This window comes from Dendropsophus ebraccatus, chromosome 1 (genome assembly GCF_027789765.1).
Source record: "Dendropsophus ebraccatus isolate aDenEbr1 chromosome 1, aDenEbr1.pat, whole genome shotgun sequence".
Lineage (NCBI taxonomy): Eukaryota > Metazoa > Chordata > Amphibia > Anura > Hylidae > Dendropsophus > Dendropsophus ebraccatus.
Window position 1 is genome coordinate 17,434,060 of NC_091454.1, and position 27,335 is coordinate 17,461,394.

The 27,335-nt window shown below is 42.2% G+C and overlaps 1 protein-coding gene and 1 long non-coding RNA gene across 2 annotated transcripts in view; both read right to left on the minus strand.

Moving 5' to 3' along the window:
• Positions 1-20,693, minus strand: part of LOC138772408 (uncharacterized) — a 67,164-nt gene extending 46,471 nt beyond the window's left edge. Inside the window, exon 1 of the long non-coding RNA XR_011359765.1 lies at positions 20,422-20,693. This is a non-coding gene — a long non-coding RNA (uncharacterized lncRNA). The remainder of the gene's footprint in view (positions 1-20,421) is intronic.
• A 928-nt stretch (positions 20,694-21,621) lies between these two features.
• On the minus strand, positions 21,622-23,843 carry LOC138772415 (potassium voltage-gated channel subfamily A member 2-like). The gene has a single exon (XM_069952800.1). The coding sequence runs from the start codon at positions 23,841-23,843 to the stop codon at positions 21,855-21,857; it is 1,989 nt and encodes a 662-aa protein (XP_069808901.1). The 3' UTR covers positions 21,622-21,854.
• Positions 23,844-27,335: the final 3,492 nt, after the last annotated feature.

Below are 27,335 nucleotides of genomic sequence, written 5' to 3' on the forward strand. Positions count from 1 at the left end.
ATAATGGAATCTTATATTATTATTATTATTATTATTATTATTATTATTATTATTATTATTATATATTATAAGAATTTCTGGGTTCGGAGGTACTGAATGAGTTAGTGTAAGCATTCCTGGTAATTTAGGGCAGTGAAAGAGTGTAAAGCATCCCTGGTGGTCTAGGGCAGTAAAACAGATAGTATACGTATCCCTGGTGGTCTAGGGCAGTGAAAAAGTATATAATCATCCCTGGTGGTCTAGGGAACTTAAAGTGGGGGATTTATGAAGACCGGCGTACGCCAGTCTTATAGTAGGCCCCGCCCCCACGCCGCCCCCTGCAGGATTCACAAAGAGGCGCCCGGCGTACTAAATCTACACCTGCTTCCAGCAGGTGTACATTAAGATCATGATTTACGCCTGCGAGCAAGATAAATGAGGCGCGGGAGGAGGCTACGCCTCCTCCCCGCCTTATCACGCCCCGCCTCCCAAGCTCTCCCTGCGTGCCCATTGGGCGAGTGGGGTGCATGCCAGGAAAGGCAAATCTGCACCTACTCCCTGACGTACACCTTGGGGGACGCTTCGTTAATGTCCCCCAAAGAGTGTATAAGCATCCTTGGTGGTCTAGGGAAGTGAAAAATCATAGTAAAAGCATATCTGGTGGTGTAGGGCAGTTAAACAGATAGTACAGGTATCCCTGGCGGTCTAGGGCAGTGAAAAAAAAGCATAAGCATCCCCGGTGGTCTAGGTCAGTGAAAAAAAAGCATAAGCATCCCCGGTGGTCTCTAGAGAAGTGAAAAAGATAGGATGAGCATCCCTGGTGGTCTAGGGCAGTGAAGGCCAGTATGAGCATCCCTGGTGGTCTAGGGCAGTGAAAAAGATAGTATAAGCATTCCTGGTGGTCTAGGGCAGTGAAAGAGTTAGTGTAAGCATGAGGGCATGGTAGTTACATATACAGTATGTCATAGCCCCATCATTTACACTTTGGAAGTATCTCCCAGAGTTATGTAAGCAGTGTAGCTCCCTTGGGTTTCTGGCCACCTCTTGGAGCCACAAACAGATCAGAGGGATCCAAGAAGCCATGTTTTAGCAAGATGGGAATATCCCTCTAATATAAGCATCACGGATGGTCTAGTGGAGTAAAATAGTTAGTGTAAGCATCCCTGGTAGTCCTATAAAGTGGAAGAATTGATGTGAGTTTCCCTAGTAGTCTAGTGCAGTTGAAGTGTTAGTAAAAGCAACTCTAGCAGTATAAGCATCCCTGGTGGTCTAGTGAAGTTAAAAGCTTAGTGTAAGCATCCCTGGTGGTCTAGTGCAGTGAAAGAGTTATTTGTAAGCATCCCTGCTGGTCTAGGGCACCAAGATGCAAATGCCAACACTGGCCAGTGGCGTAGCTACCGCGACCGCCGCGACCGGGCCCGCCACGAGGGGGGCCAGCGGGGCGCCGCGAGGCCCTCCCGATCAATCACTCTTGTGACCGCAAGCATTGTTTTGCTTGCGGTCACAAGAGTCTGGCTCCGTCTTCTCCCGGCTGCTGCGCGGCTGCCGGGGGTGTCGCGTCTTATCCCCGGCAGCGCACACATCCCAGAGCTCCCTGCCCGCCTTGGGCCCTGACCTCCGGTTCCGGCGCGCAGGGAGTTCTGAGATGCGTGCGCTGCCGGGGATAAGACGCGACACCCCCGGCAGCCGTACAGCAGCCGGAGACAGACCAGGAAGAGAGAGGATCAACGTGGGAGCGCGTTGTCAGGTGAGTTAAGTTTTGTTTTGTTATTTATCAGCCTGCAGGGTGGGGGGAAAGAGGGGAGCATCTATGAGGGGGGGGGGGGGGGAGAGGGGGGCATCTATGAGGGGGGGGGAAGGGGGCCATCTATGAAGGTGGGGGGGGGAAAGGGGGCCATCTATGAGGGTGGGGGTAGGGGAAAGGGACCATCTATGTGGGGGGGGGGAAGGGGACCATCTATGAGGGTGGGGGGGAAAGAGGGACCATCTATAAAGGGGGGGAAAGGGGACCATCTATAAGGGAGGGGGGGAAAAGGGACCATCTATAAGGGAGGGGGGGAAAGGGGACCATCTATAAGGGAGGGGGGGGGGAAGGGGACCATCCATAAGGAAGGGTGAGGAGAGAGGGGACCATCTATAAGGGAGGGGGTAGAGGGGGTCATCTATAAGGGAGGGGGTAGAGGGGGCCATCTATAAGGGAGGGGGTAGAGGGGGCCATCTAGGGGGGCATATATTATTAGGGGGTCACATAGAGTCAGGGCTACCCACTAAATGAGGGTGTAAAGGGGACAGTACAGATGTGCAGTGAGTATAGAGATGAGGATGGTGCCAGTGTGAGGAGCCTAATATGTCAGATTCTGTGGATTCGTGGCTCGGAGAAGTTCTCATAACGGCCCAGGACAGATGGAGAAGAAGATGAAAAGGAAAGAACTCTGATCAGAAAAGACGTCTCCTGTGAGTCACCTGATATAACTGCACTGTAATGTATATGGTGTATAGAGCCTGTGTAGAGCTGGGGCCACCTCTATATGACTGGATGGAGTGATTTAGTATACTGGATTTGGTCAGTAACAATATGGTGGTGATGGTAGTGGTTGTGGTGTGGCGGTAATGTTTCCTCCCTATATACTGGTATTACTGGTAATATTGGTCTCAGTATACAGGATTTGGTCGGTAACAGTATGGCGGTAATAGGTAATATCTGTCTTGTTGTGTGTGTGTGTGTGTGTGTATATATATATATATATATATATATATATATATATACACACACACACACACACCAATAGCATCACTTGGTCGTGAAAGGAGGGGGGGGCCAAGTTGGCCTCTCGCACCAGGGCCCAGGAGACATTAGCTACGCCCCTAACACTGGCCTTTAAGAAGCTAAGTATTACGATTGTCTTTCCAATGAATTAATGGTGTATGTACTACGGGGGCAGTGGAGGAGCAGGGCCCAATGACCCATACGGGAAGGACACAATTCAGGTTGACCTTTTTACCTTTGGAGATGGGTACGGCTGCACTTTTTTAGCAGAGAAGGAGAAACTTTTCTTTCTAACAAGCAATTGGATCACAAAACATCGAGCTACTCTCGTCAACAAAAGTCCTCTGAAGCCCTAGTAAGAAGCTTATAATACTCGTGGGGTCATCTAAAAGTTTTCAATACTTCCCTATGTTTTACTCCCCCTACCTCCAATCCACCTAACGATGCCTAAGAAAAACTTCACCACCGCCCCTTTTTGTGAGACGTTAGTGTTGAGCGTTCTTCATCAACGTCCTCTGAAACTCAACGATCGGCGCCTGGAGATGTTAGATGCCACCCGCGGCCAGGAAAACATGGGCCATAGACTGTATCCATGTTTTCCAGGACTCCCTAGGATGGCATCTAACTTCTCCATACACCAGGAGTCAAATGCCAAGCGTTTGGGTTCAGAGAACATTGCCAACCCCGAACAATTTGGCAACTTCGCTTAATACTGTGAGACATTTGTTCCAGTCCATTTTTACATCTATGACCTAGGCTTTGTATTCCATCAATGGACTTTAATTATTCAGCAGAACTAAGGTGTAGTGGTGCTCACTACAGTACTCAACATAGTATTGTGTATCTGGTACAACAACCCAACCCATTCAAGTATTCAATCTACCTGCCAACTTGGCCAAGATGGTGACCAACCCCCTGGACACCAAAGAGAATGTTCCACCTCTGCAAGTATACACGGTGCTGGTACAGCGAGGAAGGATCGGTGGTTCTCCAGCTTTGCCGATTAGTCAGGGTTGGACCCCCCATAACCCACAAAGGATGAACCATCAGTGTTGATTCCCTCTTACTTTTATTGGCCAAGCATGAGCTTGATTCACAGGCCTGTCTCGGCCTCTCCTACTAAGCTAATGTCTTATTGGAAGAAAAACTCCCTCAGATTTTACTCTCCACTATAGTGGTGCTCACTACAGTACTCAACATAGTTTTGTGTATCTGGTACACCAACCCAACCCATTCAAGTATTCAATCTACCTGGCCAACTTGGCCAAGATGGTGACCAACCTGTTGGACACCAAAGAGAATGTTCCACGTCTGCAAGTGTACACGGTGTTGGTACAGCGAGGAAGGATAGGTGGTACTCCGGCTTTGCCGATTAGTTGGAGTTGTCCCCCTGATCACTCACCGAGGACAGGCCATCAGTGTTGATTCCCTGTGACTTTCATTGGCCAAGCATGAGTTTGATTTGTAGGCCTCTCGGAGTACAATCTCCTACTAAGCCAATGTCTGATTGGAAGCAAAAAAAAAAAAAACCAGATTTTACTCTCCGTGTCTCTGTGCCATTTTATGGCATTTTTTTGTAGATTTCGCACGGACTCGACAAATAAACATGTTGTAAAACAGTGCGGCTCTTCATTCTGTCACACAACACGTCCTCCGCATTATGCCAAAGGCAGTGAATCGGGAATGTGTTTACAGTCTCCCTGAGCTTATGCAAAGCCGTCTGCCGTTTCCTCTCAACACAAACCAAAGCTCTGCGCGACGGGCGAACACCAAACACGAGGACAACGGCCAAACAAGACACCACTAGCGTTCACATTATTATAAAAAAAATAATAATAATAATAATGAATTGCAATGAGGGTGCATGATATTTTCTGTCGTCCGAAATTGGATTGGATCTGCGAAGCTGGAGGAAGCTCTGCCTGGCTTCTACCGTATGTAATCCACTTACAGCAGGAAATATTTGCTTTCTGGAATTAATGCCGGGCCTTGGTTATTGCAGCTATTTAATTACAGGGATGAGTCATTAGCTGACGGTCCGTGATGAATAAAGCGGGTGGAATAATTCACGAAAAATGGAGTTTGGATTGATCTGGGGTGGTAAAGTTCACTGCTGATGTAGCGTGCGACGGTGTTGGTACAAAAGCTTATGAAAATGAATCGTACTCTTGGGAAACGGTACACAGATGACGTATTGTAGAAGAATAGGAAAATGTATCTAATGCTGTTATAGGCAGACTGCTGTTATAGGGGGAGGGCCAGACTACACTGCCAGACTGCTGTTATAGGGGGAGGGCCAGACTACACTGCCAGACTGCTGTTTTAGGGGAAGGGCCAGACTACACAGGCAGACTGCTGTTATAGGGGGAGGGCCAGACTACACAACCATACTGCTGATATATGAGAAGGTCCAGGCTACACAGACTGCGGATATAGGAGGAGGTCCAGACTACACAGACTGCTGTTATAGGGGGAGGTCAAGACTGCACAGCCAGAGTGCTGTTATATGGGGTGCTCCAGACTACACAGCCAGACTGCTGTTATATGGGGCGCTCCAGATTACACAGCCAGTCTGCTGTTATAGGGGGTGGTCCAGACTACACAGACTACTAGTCCAGAGGAGGTCCAGACTACACAGCCAGACTGCTGTTATAGGGGGAGATTCAGACTACAAAGCCAGACTGTTGTCATAAGGGGCTCCAGACTACACAGCCAAACTGTTGTTATAGGGGCGCTCCAGACTACACAGCCAGACTGCTGTTATACGGGGCGCTCCAGATTACACAGTAAGTCTGCTGTGTTATAGGGGGCGCTCCAGACTACACAGCCAGACTGCTGTTATAGGGGGCACTTCAGGCTACACAGCCAGACTTCTGTTATAGGGGGCACTCCTATATATCGATAAATAACATTATTTTAATACATTTCTCTGGTCTTTAATGCTTTCTTAATACTTTTAATAGTTTTAAGTAAAACTGTCTGTTCTTCTGTCTTAGGTAAACCTACTTCCTGTCCTGTACACATGACTTTCTGTTCATGTGTACACTCTAGCCAGGAATTCAGTCAACTCTATTTCCTTCTCACTGTGCATTCTGTATCATAACCCCTCCCACAAACTTAGATAGAGATGACTGAATTGCTGGCTAGAGTGTACAAAGGAACAGGAAGTCAATTATAGGATACACACCCATACAGGAAGTAGAGTACTGAAGACAAAATATCAGTTTGCAGTAAAACAGAAAGCATAAGTAAACATAGAAAGAAATAACTATATTTATCAATATATGTTCATCTATTACGAAGCTAAAAATAGATTTCAACCCCTTTAAATGAGATATTCAGGATAAGGGGGGGAAAAGCACAGTTTCGTTCTTGCAAAAACAGCGCCACGCGTGTCCTCATCTTGTGTGTGGTACTACAATTCAGCTCCATTCACTTCAATGGGACTGAGCTGCAAAATCCATACCCAAACCAAAGAGTACAGAAGAGGTGTTGTTTCTGGGAGAAAGCAGCCATGTTTTTCTAAGCCGCCTTTAATTTGTTCCGGGACCCTGCTTGTAATCCAAATCCACTCTTAAACCAAAACAAATGTTCTCATAAGAAATGATTGAAATGCAGACAATTGGTTGCACACCCCAAAAATAATGAATTTTTATTCTGAATAACATATAAAACAAGTGAAACAAACATTCAGAAACAGCTACATATGTGATATTATAAGTTACTGTAGAGTATAGCAATCAGCATGTGGAGTATAATGTATAGTGAATGCATAAACCTGAAAAAACAGCAGCAGTTTGTGTGGTCACATGACAGCAATGGGGAAGGGGGGGGTGTTCAGCATGGACCAATCAGGACGCTAGAATCACAGGGCTGTGCAGGAGGACAGTGACAGAAACTTTTCTATACAGCAGTGTGTATAGCTGAATGTAAGTGCAGGCACATTATAGCAGCAGTGTGTATAGCTGAGCGTAAGTGCAAGCAAATTATAACAGGAATGGAGAGGATGGGAAACACAAGGGCTGACAGAGACTGCAGGGAGCATGAAGGAATGAGCAGGACATATGTGGGTACAGTATAGCAGCACTCTCTGTCCAGGGAGAGAGGGGTTACAGCTATAAGATTACACTATGAGCTAAGAGATTACCTCCACAGTCCTGTCCCCTGATGCAAGCCCCAGCCTGAAGTGGATTTGGAAGGTGAGGGAGACTTCCTGAGTCAGAGTACAGTGCGGTAGACCTCACTATGCAGGCCATGCCCCTCCTCCACTCACCCTCCTACCCAGTACAGGGAGCTCTTAAACCAAAGCAATGCTCTTAAACCAAGTTACAATTTTGAAAAACTGTGAGCTCTTCTTGCAAAACCTTCTCAATCCAAGTTACTCTTAAACCAAGGTACCACTGTATTAGTGATTTACGTCAAAATATAAGTACCCTTTAAGCCTATAAAATAAATACAACTCTGTTTCGTTGGCTTCATTTCCAGCGGAGCGGATTAGGATTAAACCTCCTCAGGTTTGCTTTCGTCACGCTGGAAACTCATATGATCTTATCATCTTACACGCTGTGTGACATACAATGCATTGTCATTCAATAGTCTGATGTAACCTGCTGACCTGTAAAGGACAGACCTGAGAATCCATTCATCACACTGACAGGGCAAGATTTCACTGTCACACTGTTTGTTGAGGAAGGTAACTAGAAAACTGTAATAAAACATCTTCCTATAATATATTAAAAAAAAGAAAAAGCCAAAAATTATAGAGAATTAAATTAGTATCAATTCTTAAAGGGACCTGTCACATCTAACATGCAATCCAACCTGCAGGTGGCATGTTATAGAGTAGGAAGAGCTTAACCAATTGATATATATATATATATATATATATATATATATATATATATATATATATATATATATATACACATATATATATATATATATATATATATATATATATGGTACCTTGGTTTAAGAGCGTTTTGCAAGAAGAGATCACAGTTTTTCAGAATTGTAACTTGGTTTAAAAGCATTGCTTTGGTTTAAGGGCTCCTTGTACTTACACTCAGCTATACACACTGCTGCTATAATGTGCCTGCACTCACACTCAGCTATACACACTGCTGCTATAATGTGCCTGCACTTACACTCAGCTATACACACTGCTGCTATAATATGCCTGCACTTACACTCAGCTATACACACTGCTGCTATAATGTGCCTGCACTTACACTTAGCTATACACACTGCTGCTATACTGTGCCTGCGCTTACACTCAACTATACACACTGCTGCTATAATGTGCCTGCACTTACACTCAGCTATACACACTGTTGCTATAATGTGCCTGCACTTACACTCAGCTATACAAACTGCTGCTACTATAATGTGCCTGCACTAACACTCAGCTAAAGACACGGCTACTATAATGTGCCTGCACTTACACTCCGCTATACACACTGCTGCTATAATGTGCCTGCACTTACACTCAGCTATACACACTGCTGCTATAATGTGCCTGTACTTACACTCAGCTATACACACTGCTGCTATAATGTGCCTTACAAATCTATATAACTTTTAAACACCAGTTTGTTTATAAGAAAAACAATTTGCCCAAGTTTCCTTTGAAAGAATCAACAAGTGTCCACTCACATTTCACAGTACTTGTCTTAACTGCAAAAGAGACCCAGACAACTTGACTCTAATAAAACCAATTACAAGTAGACTTACATGGCACTCAATAAGCTTAAGCAGAGAGGTGCCAAGTTCCTGCAGTTGGGATGCTTTTCTTGCCCAGCATGGTGCCTATTAGTATTGCTTCTAAGGATGAATGTGGAGTCCCTACAGGTTCTTAATAGGAACCAACAGAGACTCTAATACCAGTATGCACGCTCCATGAACCCTTACTGGGCGGATATGTCATACAGGAGTCCTGTAGGGTTAGTTAGCAACCACTGTCGGAGCTGGGAAGTTGTACATACTGTGTTATAGAATTTAGATAGAAGCGATAACTCAGAAACTTAAAGGGGTACCCAAGCTAAAAGTATTTTCTTTCAAACTAACTGGTGTCAGAAAGTTATACAGTTATACAGATTTGTAATTTACTTCTATTAAAAAAAAAAAGTTATGTTTTCCAGTACTTACCAACTGCTGTATATCCTGCAGGAAGGGGTGTATTCTTTTCAGTGTATCACACTGCTCTTTGCTGCCACCTTTGTCCATGTCAGGAACTGTCCAGAGCAGCAGCAAATCCTCATAAAAAAAACCTCTCCTGCTCTGGACAGTTCCTGACATGGACAGAGGTGGCAGCAGAGAGCACTGTGTCAGACTGGAAAGAATGCACCATTTCCTGCAGGACATACAGCAGCTGATAAGTACTGGAAGATTTTAGATTTTTAAATAGAAGTAAATCTGTATAACCTTTGGAAACCAGTTGATTAAAAAAAATCACCAGAATAAGAGCCCATTAAGACCCATAGCCTTCTGTCTGCCGCTATGTGGTACTTCTGTAATGCAGCATATGGTCTTCTCTTAGTTCTAGCAGGCTGCTGTGTCTCCTTGAGAAGACTGGCTATGCAGTGTTCTCCTCAAACAGGGATTTTTCGATCATACACAGAACGATTATAGTTTAAATTCTAACGATATAACGATTTTCGGCCCATGTAATAGGGCCCTTACAGAGTCACATAGGCCAGGCAATGCTCTCTGGGAAACAGAAGTATATACAGTTAGAAAGTTATAGGTGCCATATTACATAGCCAATAACACAATACAAAAAATTTGAAATTTTTTTTTTTCTTTCTGGGATTTGGCTTGTTGGGATTCAGGTTCTTTATGGCATCCGGCTATAAATACATACAGTAAGGCTGAATCATGACGTTTTTGCAATATGAGTGGGAGCCGACATTTTAAGCTCTTGTTGCTGAGTATTTATTTCCTCTCTGTTTATGGCTCCTTTTATGCAGAGTCTTTCAGGATAGCAGAGCGGGATTACGTAGGCGTGAAAGCGAGTGTAAAGACAAGTGATAATGAGGTTATTATTTCAGGTATACTACGTTCCTTTACCCCGGGTGTCTTATCACCTCCCCTCCCAGAGATGTAACCTCATCGGGCCCCCATTGAACGTCTACGGATATGGCGGATAACAGGAACGCGCATTGTACGTGACAGATATACCGCGCCTTAAATATTTATATTCAGTCGATTAGACGGCCTTAGCGTGTGTTCACACCTGCTTCTCATCCGCATCTTACAGCCAACGGTTCTCACAGTCAGGAAGGTGTTTAGTATGTAATTATGGTACGAAACGGTGCTAGAAAGTTGTGCAGATTTGTAAATTACTTCTATTCAAAAATCTCAAGTCTTCCTGTACTTATCAGATGCTGTATGTCCTGCAGGAAGTGGTGTATTCTTTCCAGTCTGACACAGTGCTCTCTGCTGCCACCTCTGTCCGTGTCAGGAACTGTCCAGAGTAGTAGCAGCAAATCCCTATAGAAAACCTCTCCTGCTCTGGACAGTTCCTGACATGGACAGAGGTGGCAGCAGACTGGAAAGAGTACACCACTTCCTGCTGGGCATACAACCACAAGGATCTACACTAGCTCTGAGCCGGTGTAGATACCCCTTTAATAGAAAGTACATACACATGAAAGTAAATGAATGAATGAATGAATGAATGGATAGATAATTGAACTACCTAAACATCAACTAATCAAAAGGAGAAGAATCAATAAATAATAAATAAAAAAAATAAACAGGACAGAAAGTAAATGAAAGGGGGGAAATAAATAAATAGTATTGAGCGGACTTGCTGAACGGTTTGGGTTTGTCAGTGTTCTCCGAACTCCGCACGCTTTGCATTTGACTTCTGGCAGCTGCAGAAGTAGAGATAAACTCTATAAGGCTATGTTAACACTAAGTAAGTTCTGTAATAATCACGGCCGTTGTTGCCAATTTGCAACAACGGCCGTGATAGCTACGGAACTTACATAGAGCTGCAGTCTGTGGCATCCAGGCCGGAGTGTAGGAGTGTATACACATAGTATACACTCCGGCCGGGAACCCTAGAGCCGCCGCAAAAAACTGACATGTCATTGCATAGCAGCCGCAGGGAACCTGTCAGTGCACACAATGGAGCGTGCAGCTCGGGCCGCACGCTCCATTGTGTGCAGCGGGGAATTTGGACGATCTTCACTGCTGCTGAATTCAGATGCGGGCGCATCAGTGTGCGCCCGCATCTGAATTCAGCAGCAGTGAAGATTGTCGGGGGATGATCTTCTCTGACGCCAGCTGCTCCGTGACCCAGCCGGGTCACAGAGCAGCCGGTGTCTTACGCCATGTGAACTTTGGGCGCGTTCACACGTACAGGTTCCACAGCAGATTTGGAGCTGCACATATCAATGTTACTAAATAACTGAACAGCGTCAAATCTGCTGCGGATGCTGTACGTGTGAACGCACCCACAATAAATAAATCAAAGTAAAGATTAAACCAAAAAAAAATACATAGAGAAAAGGTAAAAGTAAAATAAAGAAAAATAAACAGAAAACAAATAGACTGATATACAGAAAAGCGTTGCTGCTGCAGTTGTTGCTGTGTAGCCAAGATGTCCGTACACGGTTTAACCACATTATTTCTTGGCAGACAAAGAAAAAGTGAATAAAAAACCATGAAACACTTGTGACTTAAAACCACATAATGTGTTTGCTGCACGGCCAGACCAGCACCACCAGACTATGTGAATATATTAATTTAAAAGGGTACACCAGCGAAAATCTCTTTCTTTCTAATAAGCTGGTTTCAGAAAGTTATACAGATTTGTAATTTACTTCTATTTAAAAAATCTCAAGTCTTCCCATACGTATCAGCTGCTGTATGTACTACAGGAAGTAGTGTATTTTTTCGAGTCTGACACAGTGCTCTCTGCTGCCACCTCTGTCCATGTCAGGAACCGTCCAGAGCAGGAGAGGTTTTCTATGGGGATTTGCTGCTGCTCTGGACAGTTCCTGACATGGACAAAGGTGGCAGCAGAGAGCACTGTGTCAGACTGGAAAGAATACACCACTTCCTGCAGGACATACAGCAGCTGATATGTATGGGAAGACATGAGATTTTTAAATAGAAGTAAATTACAAATCTGTATAACTTTCTGAAACCAGTTGATTAGAAGGAAAGAGATTTTTGCTGGACAACCCCTTTAAATATATAGTATAAACCAAATGGGGGCTGCATGCATTACGGGTTCATTGCATGTTAGTATCTAAGGAGACCCCGAACTTCTGGTTTAACTGATCCGGCAGTGGTTTGGCATGACTGGTACACTTTAAGGCCTATGGGCCAGTTCACACTGAGTAAACACGGAGTAATTCCGCAGCGTAATCCCGCCGTGCTAAGTGTGCTGCTGTAAGTCAATGAGAGGGCGCGCGCTCGTCCGCTGCCGCCGCTCTCTGCTCAAAAAGGTAACATATTACTTCTTTGAGCGGAGATGAGAGGGAGCGGACTAGCGCGCGCCCTCATATTCACTTACAGCAGCACACTGAGCACGGCGGACGAGTGTGAACTGGCCCTTATTCCCATGTTCCGTGCACAGTCCGTATATACGTATAAACTCCCGCCATCATGTACCATTACGGTCACAGAAGCTCCGAAACAGTTTAAATCTTTACGGGACTGTACTGACACAGCCGGGCAGCAGTATCAGTACAGTCCTGCAAAGATTTAAACAGTTTCAAAGGTCTCAGGACCATAATCCGTTATGTTGTACCCCATCTGAATATAGGGGGAGATTTATCAAACATGGTGTAAAGTGAAACTGGCCCAATTGCCCCTAGCAACCAATCAGATTCCACCTTTCATTCCTCACAGACCCTTTGGAAAATGAAAGGTGGAATCTGATTGGTTGCTAGGGGCGACTGAGCCAGTTTCACTTTACACCATGTTTGATAAATCTCCTCCATAGGATCTAAATAAATCAAGGGCCTAAATCAGGGATGGGGAACCTTTGGCCCTCCAGCTGTTGCAAAACTACAACTCCCATCATGCCTGGACAGCCAAAGGCTGTCCAGGCATGATGGGAGTTGTAGTTTTGCAACAGGAAGCGCACCATACTGTATATTCTCCATGATTCTCTATGGGGCTTCTGAGCATAGCCAAGCTCGCCACATGACATGTAACCAAGGTTAGATGTAGCATTCGATCTGAGTGACAATCCCTATAGCGGAAGCCATCTTGGTTGTCACCCAGCTTGTATGCAGCAGCCGGCGTATGTTACTAGATAACTCGGCTCAATCTAACGTTCCAAGAGTTCCCGTATGAGGTCGACTTTCTGGGTCACTTTCTGTTATTTTTGGTATAAATGCTCTTTTATGCAATACTTAAAATGTTTGTGCCGTCATGTAATCCAGTAAGAATACTAATCTCCTCGGATGTGCAGCTGTGAGCTTATCTGCTCCTTAAAGGGAAACACAGGTGGAAGAACACCGAGTCTCCTGTTGTAATTATTCATCGGGGAATCCTTCAGACTCCCTGATGAATTACTTATAGCGCTGAGCTCTTTAGGTATCGCCCAATGAGTGTAAGTGGTTGCCTAGCAACAGGCTCTCCCTGCAGAGGTGACAACTCTGCTGTGGTCAACGTCTATTCCCTGGGAACGCTGAGACTGGCACACTATTGTGTCTATGCCACCGGCACTAGGACCCTGCAGGAAAAAAAACGGGGGTTGGGGGGACTGGTCCGGACTTATTATAGGCTGCAAACAAATTTGCAAATTTTCCTTTTTTAATTGTATATTATATAGAATCGAATAGTTCTCGATTTTTTTTTTTCAATTTTTTTATGTTTTTTTTTTCTGCAGCTTGCATGTATTACCATACACCGCAAGCTGCTTGATTCTGTTCAGTCTAAGGTGACATTCACCAATTCCGTAAATATCGCCGATGTGCATTGGAGCGGAATTCGGAGTTCCCGATTAGTCGTCATGATTCGAAACTGTTTAAAGCGAATGTACAACTAGGTGCATCACTTTCATTTTTTTTACATGAATAGACTGCCACTGGCGGGGGGATGCGGGTGCACCGGTCCTTTTTTTGAGCAGAAGCCCAATTCCCATGCACGTCGCTGGTCTATTCCCAGCCTGAAGCACCTCCACCCACCCCCTGCCGGCCCCCAGTGTGATGAAACTCCTTTCTTCTGTGGCGCGGCTCCATTGATTCTAATGGATTCAGGCTGGGCCGGTGCCGCAGAATAGACCGGCGCCTGCAGCATCGTCATATCTGCACCCGCACCAGTCTATTCATTTAAAAAATTTGAAGCATTGTACCTGATGGTACATTCACTTTAAAGCTATGTTCACACGTCGTATTAGACCGGCCGTTCCGTGACCCGGCCGGGTCACGGAACTGCCGGTCTCTGCCCCATAAGTACCGGCCGGATAATGTTTCCCGTTGCAGGGTTCTGATGCATCAGCTTGCGCCCGCATCAGAACCTCCCACAGCGCACAATGAAGCAAGTGGCCGGAGCCGCTCGCTTCATTGTGTGAACTGACAGGGTTTCCTACGGCCACAATTCATTCTTTTTACACCTTTTTTGTGGTTTTTTGGTGTTTTTTACAGAACAATTTTTGGACCTTATCTTGGCATTTGGGGACATGTTATGCAAATCAGATGTTTTCTTGCAATTTTTAAGTGTTTTGAAGCATTTATACACAAAAAGGACTCAAAGGGGGAGATTTATCAAAGGGTGTAAAATTTAGACTGGTGCAAACTTACCACAGCAACCAATCACAGCTCCTCTTTCCTTTCAGCACTGCCTAAAGCTGAGCTGTGATTGGTTGCTGTGGGTAGTTTGCACCAGTTTAAATTTTACACCCTTTGATGAATCTCCCCCAAAATGTGTAAAAAAAAAAATGCAAAAAACTGGTTTCAGAGATAAAATAGCCCAAAAACAAATATACAGGTGGAATACATTTCAACTGTAAGTGAACCATCAGGCATTTTCCCATTAGGTTAAATATAATTCAATGGGAAGCTGTTTTACGCCTCAAAGTACACTCCAAAAAAGCTAGATGTGGACTTATGGTGTGTTTACATAGAGAGATTTATTAGACAGATTTTTGAAGCTAAAGCCAGGAACAAACTATAAACAGAGAAAAGGTCCTAAAGGAAAGATTGAAATTTCACCTCTTCTCAAATCCATTCCTAACTTTGGCTTCAAAGATCTGTCAGATAAATCTCTCCATGTACACGCACCCTAAGGTTGGGTTCACACACAGAGTATTTGGTGACTATTTCAGTCCTTAGTTTTGGCTTAAAATACTAACCGAAATATTATGGGTAAACTTATCTTCAATCAAAGCAGCCGTCTCCACATGTGTTCGGTCTTCAGCCTTCCTCTCTCCTCTCATAAACATGTATCTAAGATCAAATAATTTGATATTGAATCAGATCTGAGCTTAGATACATGTTCTGGAAAAGAGTAAAGCGGAGAGGGCTGGAATAACAATGAAGTGTCCGGCAGCGGCTCTCAGCAGCACGGTGGTGCTGTTAGTCTTTAATATTGTAAAATTTGATTATGTAGTCTGAGCGGCCCACAGACTGGCAATCTCGGGGGCCCACCATGCATTTGCCCGGTAAACCAGATTGTCAGTCCAGGCCTGCTGGAGGTTGACTGAGAAATGGCTGGGGGAATTGAGACTGAATGGGCTCTTGTGGGTATTCCCATGGTACCTCGTGGGTGGGGCTTAAATATCCTAATTATTGGCTTTTTTGGGCACCATGTTTTTTCCTTAAAACATTAGCACAGCTCTGCAATACAGCATGTAATGGCAAAGGTTAAGAATCCACACATTTTATCTGTTATTGTGCAGAGGGGCGGCACAATAAAACTCAAAATCCGCCCCCCAGGCAGGCCTTTGATCGGCTATCTACTCAACTGAACAAACATCCCTTCCAGCATCCACCAGTCCCAGATCGGAGGAACCTTGAGGGGAAACGTCATGATCAAATGCAACAACAACAATCACAGATATCATCATATACAGCGGCTTCCATAACTATTGATTTTCCCTATAACCGGCACTGATGCTCTATACCAGCTATGGCCAGATGCACTTTAATTTGTACAAACCACAGATGATTAAAAGACAAGGAGTGTACGCAGCCTTAAGGAGCGCTCCTCCGGAGCACAAGTGGGTTAATTACTGTCTGAATTAATTGCTCTAATTAACATGTGCACATACGGGAGACTCTACCCCGGCCTGATCCGGTCCTCGAAAAACACAACCGGTTAACATGCCAGCTGTAAAAATAGTGATGGTTTATTTAACGAGCCCATCTCCCTAATCTGCTCAATCGTGGCTATGGGCGCGTTCACACAGCTGAAAAATAAGAAACCAGATAAAGGGCAAATCTATATTTTTTGGTGATTTTTTTTTTTTTAATTCAGGCTTAGATGGGTTTCAAAAGGGAAAAAGCCGAAAAGCATCTAAAAATTCAGCAAAAAAAAAATTACAGTGAGATAAACTGCTGTGAGAGGTGAGGCTCAGGCAGAATAGTGGGGAGCTAAATGTGGGCCCCTGTGTATCGAAAATATCAAGGAGATGTACTGCTAATCTTGACCTGGACATAGGTATAATTACTAAAACCAATCTATACAATAAAGCGTTAAAAAACTAATTTTTTTAGCCCTTGTTGATGAACAGCATAGGCAGATATTAAATTGAGAGGAAGGAGTTAACAGGTCCCTGTTCATGCTGCCCTGTTCATGCTGCCCATAGTTTAATGTGTTTCTGCTTCTGTCCGTTCTTGCTCTGCTTCTGTCAGTGCTGCCACACAGACCTTCCTATACCCATAACCTATGTGACACCTCTGCTCCTATCAGTGCTGCCGCACAGACCTCCATAACCTGAGTGGCACCTTTGCTCCTATCAGTGCTGTCGCACAGACCTCTATATCCTCATAACCTGTGTGACACCTCTGCTACTGTCAGTGCTGCCACACAGATCTTCATATACCCATAACCTGTGTGATACTTCTGCTCCTGTCAATGCTGCTGCACAGACCTCCATATACCCATAACCTGTCTGACTCCTCTGCTCCTGTCAGTGCTGCCACACAGATCTTCATATACCCCTAACCTGTGTGACACCTCTGCTCATGTCAGTGCTTCCGCACAGACCTCTATATACCCATAACCTGTGTGACACCTCTGCTCCTGTCAGTACTGCCGCACAGACCTCCATATACTGGTGAGTGAGCATCAGAGCTAAATTTTGCAGGTCAGGCATAAGCAGTAAACCTTAAGAAGATGAGGGGGGCCTGATTTATGGGCCCAGTTGCAGTTGCAACCCTTGCGACCCCTATAGCTAGGCCACTGCCTATCTATGGGTTGTGACTAGTATTGCAACTGGAGTAAATGGAACTCATTTCACAATATGCCGAAGGCTTTGTGACAATATATCACACGGAGAACACTTCCCCTGATTCCTTTGTTGCTGTTCTGTTGTTATACTTGTTATTGTTGTGTAATTATAAGACAGGTGTGTAATAACCACGGCACGGCAGGTGCGATGTGACACGAGAATAGAGAACCGAATCCTACACTACACTGTTATATACTGTATATCACAATATAGATAGAACATAACACTGGCAAAGCTCTCTACACCTGGACATATAGGGGGAGATTTATCAAACATGGTGTAAAGTGAGACTGGCTCAGTTTCCCCTAGCAACCAATCAGATTCCACCTTTCATTCCTCACATATTCTTTCGAAAATGAAAGGTGGAATCTGATTGGTTGCTAGGGGCAACAGAGCCAGTTTCACTTTACACCATGTTTGATAAATCTCCTCCATGTTGTGAAGTGAAACTGGCTCAGTTGCCCCTAGCAACCAATCAGATTCCACCTTTCATTTTTCAAAGAGTCTGTGAGGAAAGAAAAGTGGAATCTGATTGGTTGCTACGGGCAACAGGGCCAGTCTCACTTTACACCATGTTTGATAAATCTCCCCCATGGAGTCCCTATGGGCCCTGCGAACATACCAAAACTTCATAATGTCCAATTCAAACAGACAGCCCCTTCAATAGTCCATGGCTGGGATGGGGAACCTTCGGCCCTCCAGCTGTTGCAAAATTACAATTCCCATCATGATGGGAATTGTAGTTTTGCAACAGCTGGAAGGCCAGAGATTCCCCATCCCAGGTCTATGGCCACCTTTAGGATTGTAGACCCCCATGGTCAACACTGGAGTCTCCCAGGGTTTCCCACAGATAGGCCATTAAAGAACTATTCATCAGAGCCATTACATAGGGAGCCCCATTATGGCACTTGACATACATTATAGATAGTCCCATGTTACTAATAGAGATGGCTTAATAAATACATTGCACACATCACATATGGTGCTGGATTACATCCTGGGAGCAGATTAGACCACTGCCGAGCAATGTCACAATGATTTGTTTCCATAGTCCTCAGTCTGTATAACACGCTGCACTGTTGTCACTGGTTATAAGTCCCTCCAGTCAGCACTGCTCTTATTAGAGGAGACAGCAGCATATAGGCAACTCCTCTAGGGGAGGGAGCCAGGGGATCCCTTACACCCAGAGAAACATCAGGAAGGATTAGCCGACAGGACTGATTTATTTATCATGTTGTGGGGATTTTTTTTTTTTTTAGATAAATAGATGATGGATGAATAGAGATAGATAGATAGATAGATAGATAGATAGATAGGAGATAGATAGATAGATAGATAGGAGATAGATAGATAGATAGATAGATAGATAGATAGATAGATAGATAGAAGATAGATAGATAGAGAGATAGATAGGTAGATAATAGATAGGTAGATAATAGATAGATAGATAGATAGATAGATAGATAGATAGATAGATAGATAGATAGGAGATAGATGGATAGTAGATAGATAGATAGATAGATAGATAGGTAGATAATAGATAGGTAGATAATAGATAGATAGATAGATAGATAGATAGATAGATAGATAGATAGATAGATAGGAGATAGATGGATAGTAGATATAAGATAGATAGATAGATAGATAGATAGGAGATAGATAGATAGATAGATAGATAGATAGATAGATAGATAGATAGATAGATAGATAGATAATAGACTGATGCCAATTAATCTCAAGTACTTATATAAACCATTGCTCCACAAGGGACTCTAAAAACACTGTATCATATTCAGGGAAGGACAAGGCCTAGGTAATATAACACAGACAATTCATAGTCAGATAGATAGATAGATAGATAGATAGATGATAGATAGATAGATAGATAGATAGATAGATAGATAGATAGATAGATAATAGATAGATAGGAGATAGATAGATAGATAGATAGATAGATAGATAGATAGATAGATTCAGGAGAAAGCCGCACATCCAAGGTGGTATGGAGCGGGTGCTGGAAGGAGAAGGTCCCCTGGCTAGGGGATCACCATGTATACGTCCAGATAATCCTCAGCACACCAGCATAGGTGGTAAAACAAGTGATTTTAATCCATAAAGTACAGAGATACAAAAAGATGCGGCATCTTTTTGTATCTCTGTACTTTATGGATTAAAATCACTTGTTTTACCACCTATGCTGGTGTGCTGAGGATTATCTGGACGTATAGATAGATAGATAGATAGATAGATAGATAGATAGATAGATAGAAGATAGATAGATAGATAGATAGGAGATAGATAGATAGATAGATAGATAGATAGATAGATAGATAGGAGATAGATAGATAGATAGATAGATAGATAGATAGATAGATAGATAGGAGATAGATAGATAGATAGATAGATAGATAGATAGATAGGAGATAGATAGATAGATAGATAGATAGATAGATAGATAGGAGATAGATAGAAAGATAGATAGATAGATAGATAGATAGATAGATAGATAGGAGATAGATAATAGAAGATAGATAGATAGATAGATAGATAGATAGATAGATAGATAGATAGGAGATAGATAGGAGATAGATAGATAGATAGATAGATAGATAGATAGATAGATAGATAGATAGGAGATAGATAGATAGATAGATAGATAGATAGATAGATAGATAGGATATAGATAGATAGGAGATAGATAGATACTGTAGATAGATAGATACATAGGAGATAGATAGATAGATAGATAGATAGATAGATAGGAGATAGATAGATACTGTAGATAGATAGATAGATAGATAGATAGATAGATAGATAGATAGATAGATAGATAGGCTTTAGAAAATAGATTTTTGATAGGAAACTCCCTATAAATAAACCCAGTGATTAGGAGCCTGGTCAGATTTAGAGTTGCTGCAGCCCTAGGCTCTCAGAGTAGATATGCCCTAGAAACTGCACACACCACATGCTTTGTGCTCCAGCCCCTCCTCCACTATTTTTACATCTGCTACAGGCACAGAGCAGGCACTGAGGCTCCAATGAAACAAAAACATACCCAAAAAAATTACAGCTCCTGTTTTTACATGCATGTGCACTTCAGACTACAAGCCAATACAGACCTAGCTATATACCAGACAAAACACAGCAGCCATGGTGGCTGGTATATACAACAGTGTAACAGTTATATACAGTATAATAAATTATATATATATATATATATATATATATAATGACACACAGAGTATAAACAACCAACCTGTTGTCTCATATCCCAAGTCTTCTGTGCAGGTTCCTCTAGTCAGTCTCTGTTCAAGTTGTGTTCAGGGCCCATAACATCCCATCCTGGATTTTCCCACAAATCTCTGCAGCAGGCCGGAAGGATAAAGCAGCTCTCTTGGATTATTGTGGATAATTCATTCCATTGGTTTAGAAGATACGTTTCTCTCTCTTTTTTTTTTATTTGCTCCATCCAAGGAAGAAGCTTTGTAAATCACAGAGAAAGAAGAGAAGATCTTGTGTCCAGGTGCACAAAGGGTTACTTCGAGATGAGTTTTTTGCAATACTCAAACCTCCCCCAATCCCCCTCTTCACCATCACTTCCATTCATCTTCACATTAAAGGAAATGGAATTGAGCAGGACGTCAAGTGCAAAATGATGTTCTCCTTCCCTTATGTCTATGACACAAAAATAAGAAGAGGGATTTGATTCATGGACTGAGCTCAGCCCAGACTATAGGAAGCTTGATGCAGACCATTGCTACACTATTTGGTCATAGGCTATAGATTTTTTTTTTCCTTTTCTGGGTGTCTGAAGTATTAAAAAAATATTATTACAAATATTTTTAATTATTTTTTTTTTACTTACACAGTGGGTGCATTTATTTTTAGGAAAAAAAAATCCCTTTAAATTTTTTTTTTGAAAAAGTTGTATTAAACTGAGATCAGGTAACCTTACAATTTTTAATAAAGTATTTTTTTTTTCGTAAAGAAATAAATCTACATGAATTTTTAATAAATTAAGGCTCACAAATATATATATTTATATATAACCATACAATGTTTTTTTCCCAAAAAAAAAGAAAAAAAATTTCCTGCTATAGTCAAGAGCACCAAATGCACTACACATACTAAAATCGACCAAAACTTTGTTCACGACAAGTGTTAGGTAATTTGAGCATCATTTTTTTTTTTCTTACCTCGATGATGAAAATTTCATAAAATATAAATTATATAATATATTTATATAGATTCCCCCAAAAAATTTAATTAGGTCCTTTAAATATTTATACAATTATTTTTTTCTTATAATTACGGATCCCAAAAAAAGTCTTCAAAAACATATAGAAGTTTGTTTGTTTTTGTTCCCTGCAACAATGTTGCAATTTAAAATTCAAAAAATAAACATTTTTTTTTTTTTTAATTCCAAGAAAAAGGGGGGAGGGGGTAATCACTTCAACAATCGACAATGGACTCAGTTATAAAATAGATCAGTGACTTGAAATACTGCAAAAGATTCGTAACAAAATGTATCTCCAACAGCAAATACTGTCCCGGCTACCTAGAGGCGATAAATGAATCCTTAGAAAAAAAGAAAGTATCCCTTGTTCCATTTTGGTTTTTCGTAGGTTCATTTGGGCTGAGTTGTTTTTGATGATGATGAAGAAGAAGAAGAAGAGGAGGAGGAGGAGCTCACAGGTCTGTTTCCCTGTTTGTATCCAGACACAGAGCATACAATGACTTCCTAAGGTCCACATTGCTCTTGGCTTTGAGGTTAGTCTTTTCTAAAGTACCAGTTCCATTGTTGATACCCTCAACATTTTCCAAGTGCACTACAGACTTGTTGAGTGAAGATTTACTAGGACTCCTCTTAAGATCTCCAGCACAGCTACCCTGAGCACTGCTAGGTTCCTCTTTAAGTATCACCTGTTCCTCATGGTCAGTCTCTCTATGATAGAAGTAGTTGAAGTTGGATACAATGACCGGGACAGGTAAAGCAATGGTGAGCACCCCAGCAATGGCACACAAGGAACCCACAATTTTCCCCCCAACAGTGACCGGCCTCATGTCTCCATAGCCCACTGTGGTCATAGTCACCACAGCCCACCAAAAAGCATCGGGAATACTAGAGAAATGAGACTCTGGGTCATCAGCTTCCGCGAAGTAGACTGCACTGGAAAACAGTATAACTCCAATGAAGAGGAAAAATATTAGTAAGCCCAATTCCCTCATACTGGCCTTCAAAGTCTGCCCCAAGATCTGCAGTCCTTTGGAGTGTCTGGACAACTTAAATATCCTGAAGACCCTGACCAAGCGGATGACCCTCAAGATGGCCAAAGACATGGCCTGTTGTCCATTGTTAGTCTGTTGCTCGGCCAGCTCTGTCCCAAGGGTGATAAAGTAAGGGATGATGGCCACTATGTCAATAATGTTCATGATGTTCTTGGAGAAGTCAGATTTGCTGGGGCAAGCAAAGAACCTGACAAGTAGCTCAAAGGTGAACCAGATGACACAGGTGGTCTCTATGATGAAGAAGGGATCTGTCAGGCCACTGGGCGGAGTAGGCTGCTGGGTGTCGTTCAGCACCTTGGACAGTGTTGGGGGCAGCTCATTCTCATCCCTGAACTCAGGTAGGGTCTCCAGGCAGAAGGTGATGATAGAGATGAGGATGACTAGCACACTGACTATGGCAATACCTCTGGCAGAACTAGAACTCTCAGGATACTCAAAAATAAGCCATACCTGGCGCTGGAACTCGTTCCTTGGAAGGGGCTTCTCCTCATCTTTAAGGAAGCCTTCATCTTCTCGGAACCTCTCCATGGCTTCCTCTCCCAACTCATAAAAACGAATCTCATCGGCAAAAACATCAATGGAAACATTGACGGGGCGCCTGATCTTGCCCCCAGACTGGTAGAAGTAGAGGATACCATCAAAGCTGGGTCTGTTGCGATCAAAGAAGTATTCATTCCTTAGGGGGTCAAAGAACCTCATCCTCTTCTCAGGGTCCCCCAGCAAAGTGTCTGGAAACTGGTTGAGGGTGGAGAGTTGGGTCTCAAACCTCAAGCCTGCAATGTTGATGATGACCCTTTGGTTATTTTCGTGGTCCATGATACCCAAGTCAAAGTGGTGGTCCTCCTCCTCCTCAGGCAGGTTGTGCTGGTGCTGGTGATGGTGGTGGTGGTGGTGGTGGGCATGGGGTTCCTCCTCTTCATCCAACCTGATCACCGTGTCTATATCACAATCCTTGATGTTACTGCCAGGATAGCTCATGATCATGTCGTTGCTTTGCAAGCGTTCGCCCACACCTCCTCCTCCACATCCACCTCCACCACCACCACCACCTCCTCCTCCTCCTGCTTGCCCGGTCCCTGGTGGCTGCTGCTGCTGCTGCTGTTGCTGCTGCTGCTGCTTGTGAGGATAATGGTGATGATGGTGGTGATGGTGATGATGATGTTGTGGTAGTTGCTGGCAGCTTTCCCCACCGACTACTTCTTCTTTCCCTTGACTGTAATCATTCAGCCAAGATGGTGCCCTGGGGATTTGCAGCAGATCCCTCCTGCTTGCTGTGCTGCCTGGCATGCTGGTGGTAGTAGTAGTTGTAGCAGCTCCATCTTCCGCTGTTGCGCTGCCAGCTACAGCTGGGGCTCCACCGTTCTCCCAACTCACCAAAGCAATCTCCATTCTTCAAACATGAAATATTCATCAGCCCCAATCATTCTGCAGGATGTCACTGAAGATCCTCCTCCCCCTCCCTCAGATAGAGACACAGGAGGGGTAGGGGGGGGGGGTGCAATGGGAATTGGAGCTGGATGATCTCCAAAAAAAGAAGAAGAAGAAAAAAAAATGGAATATATAGGCAAGAGAGTAGGAGCAGAGCAAAAACCCTCAGTGTACACAAATAACACAAGGAGAGGGAACCCAGATGAGAGACCAATCATTAATCCTGACGTCAAAGATGCTGCTTGCCTCCATCCATAGTTACCAAGCTCCTCTATGAAGCAGATGCCTGGCTTTCCAGAGAGCAATCTGTTCCTGTCTCTCCTCTCTCTCTGCCTCTCTATCCTCCTAGCTGTGTATTAATCCATGCTGAAGGGAGGGGGCACAGCAGAGACACCCCATGAAGTGATTGGCAGCTCTTGGGCACCGCTGTGCAACAGGCTGATGCTACCGGATGCATATATATATATATATATATATATATATATATATATATATATATATATATTGCCTGTTATTTTAAGCGTGACTCGGTGTCACACAGCCCCAGAGTAGTTAATGCTGCCTTTTCTGAAAAAAAAAAAAAAAAAGAGGAGGGGGGGGGGGGGGATGGAAAAGGGAATTGTATTTCACAGTGCTTGTATTGCAATGCAAAGTATTCCCATGGAGGAGGCAGTGACTGAGGTGCAGGCAAAGAATAGACAAGTGGACTGGTGTGAAATAGTTCATTGGCAGCTTCACCAGCAAAGTGTAATGAGAAGAAAGGAGCCCGGGATGCTGAATAGTTTATGATTTATTTGTTACTTTGTGATAGGGTGAGACAATAGAGAGGCTGTCAGTGTGCTGGGTAGTGTTACAGGCTGCGGAGTGCTGCTGGGAGTTGTAGTGCTCCTTACAGGGATAATTGTGGATATTAGTGATGTCGTTTATCTATTAGTGATCTCATGGACTCTTGTTATTGCTGTTAGTGACAGAATGAGTGGTTATAGGCTATGGTGATGATTGGTAGTAGTTTATTGTACCTGTGATAGTAGTAGTGATAAAGTATATAGCAGTAGCATTACCACACTAATATTATAATAGTACTTGTGATTATCATCATCATCATCATCATCATCATCATTATTATTATTATTAATAGTATTGTTATTACTAATATAAAAGTACAAACATCATTGTGAGAGTAGTAATGATATAGCATGTAGCAATAGTATTATCACACTAACATTATAAGAGTAGTTGTGATGATGATGATTATCATTATTATTATTACTAACATTATTACTGTACTAATATGCAAGTACAGTGTGACAATAGAGGTTATTATTATTATTATGCTAATATACATGTACAAACATAATTGTAATAGTATAATAGTAGTGGTCACTTACTACTATTACATCAATATGCAGTATTAGTATTAGTCGTATTTATTGTGATAGAAGTCATGATATATATATATATATATATATATATATATATATATATATATATATGTATATACTGTGTGTATATATATATATATAATTATTGTTGTTGTTGTTGTTGTTAATACTATCTACTACTACTAATAGTCTATAATATCTTTGTGCCAGTGGTGGTGGCATCATTACTGCTAGTAGCATAGTATTATTATAGTGCTTTACACATTAGCTTGCAGTACTAGCAATACTATAGTTATATCAGTAACAGTGTTATTATTATTATTATTATTATTATTATTATTATTATTATTATTATTATTATCATTATCATTATTATTATTATTATTATTATCATAGTGATAGTAGTTGTGATTTATTATTGTTATACAATATGATACTAACATTCATAGTAGCAGTAGTATCATAATATTATATATTATATCATACTGTAGGTATTGTTATATAGTAGCAGTCCTTATCATAGTACCATATATATTATATCATAGGATTGTTATATAGTAGTAGCAGCCCTTATCATAGTACCACATATATATATTATCATAGGTATTGTTATTTAGTAGCAGCAGTAACGCCTTTGTGACAGTAGTCGTGATATATTATTATTAGTCATAGGGGTATTATAATTCATCTTGTACTAATAGCTAAATATTATGATAGTACCAGTAGTACTGATATTATTATTATTATTATTATTGTTATTATTATTATATAGTAGTGGTAGTAGTTATATATTGTACGGCTATTAGTAATAGTAGTGATATACTATATCTTTCCATAATAGCAAAATATTATAGTGATACTATATATTATTGGCTCAGTGGTTGGCACTGTAGCCTTGCAGCACTGGGTTCAAATCCCACCAAGGACAACATCTGCAAAGAGTTTGTATGTTCTCTCCGTGTTTGTGTGGGTTTCCTCCGGGTACTCTGGTTTCCTCCCACACCCAAAATACACAGATAGGTGAATTTAGATTGTGAACCCTAATGGGGACAGGGAGCAATAATTGGGAAAAACTATGTAAAGTGCTGCGGAATCTGTGTGCGCTATACAAATAAAAGTATTATTATTATTATTATTATTATTATTATTACAAATATATCAGTAGTAGCAGTAGTAGTATCATTGTTTATACAAAGGTGGCAGTGATATATCATTAGTAATATTATACATCTTGTAGTAATAACAAGATATCATAGTGATACTATAAGTAGTAGTGATATAATATTATACAATATGTGCAGAATGCTGCACCCCTACACATGGTGCCCCTGTGGCTCCTTACCACGGAGCTGTATATGTTCTATTTGCCGCCACATGGTGCCCTGTATGGCGTCGCATTACAGAATTATCGCGTCCTCGAAGTAACGCTGCATGGTAGGGTCTGATTTATACTGAATCTAATAGAAAAGAATGCAGCATGAAATTGAAGGTCCATGTACTTCTATTGGCGTCATATAACAGCTTCATACAGCTGGGAGGTTGTACAGAGTAAGGACAGACAGGCGACATATGGCTACATGTATATATATATATATATATATACACTTTGGGGGAGATTTATCAAACATGGTGTAAAGTGAAACAGGCCCAGTTGCCCCTAGCAACCAATCAGATTCCACTTTTTATTCCTCACAGACTATTTGGAAAATGAAAGGTGGAATCTGATTGGTTGCTAGGGGCAACTGAGCCAGTTTCACTTTACACCATGTTTGATAAATCTCCCCCAAAGTGTGTATATATATATATATATATATATATATATATATATATATATATATATAATGCAGTGACATATACTGTACAGTGCATGATATATATATATGATATATATAATGACACTAGTAGTAGTAGACATAATATCATTAATACATGATAGTGATGTTTCATCATCATCATCATCATCATCTTCACCATCCCTACAGGTTTCTCCCCTATGACTGCGGTGTAATCAGGGGGCGGTAGATAAGTGATACATGTTTCTGTGGCCATCAGGATCTCACAATATTTTTTT

What these genes read in the sequence shown, in the direction of transcription:
- LOC138772415 (XM_069952800.1), bottom strand. Translation starts at nt 23,843, where the DNA reads ATGGAGATTGCTTTGGTGAGTTGGGAGAACGGTGGAGCCCCAGCTGTA.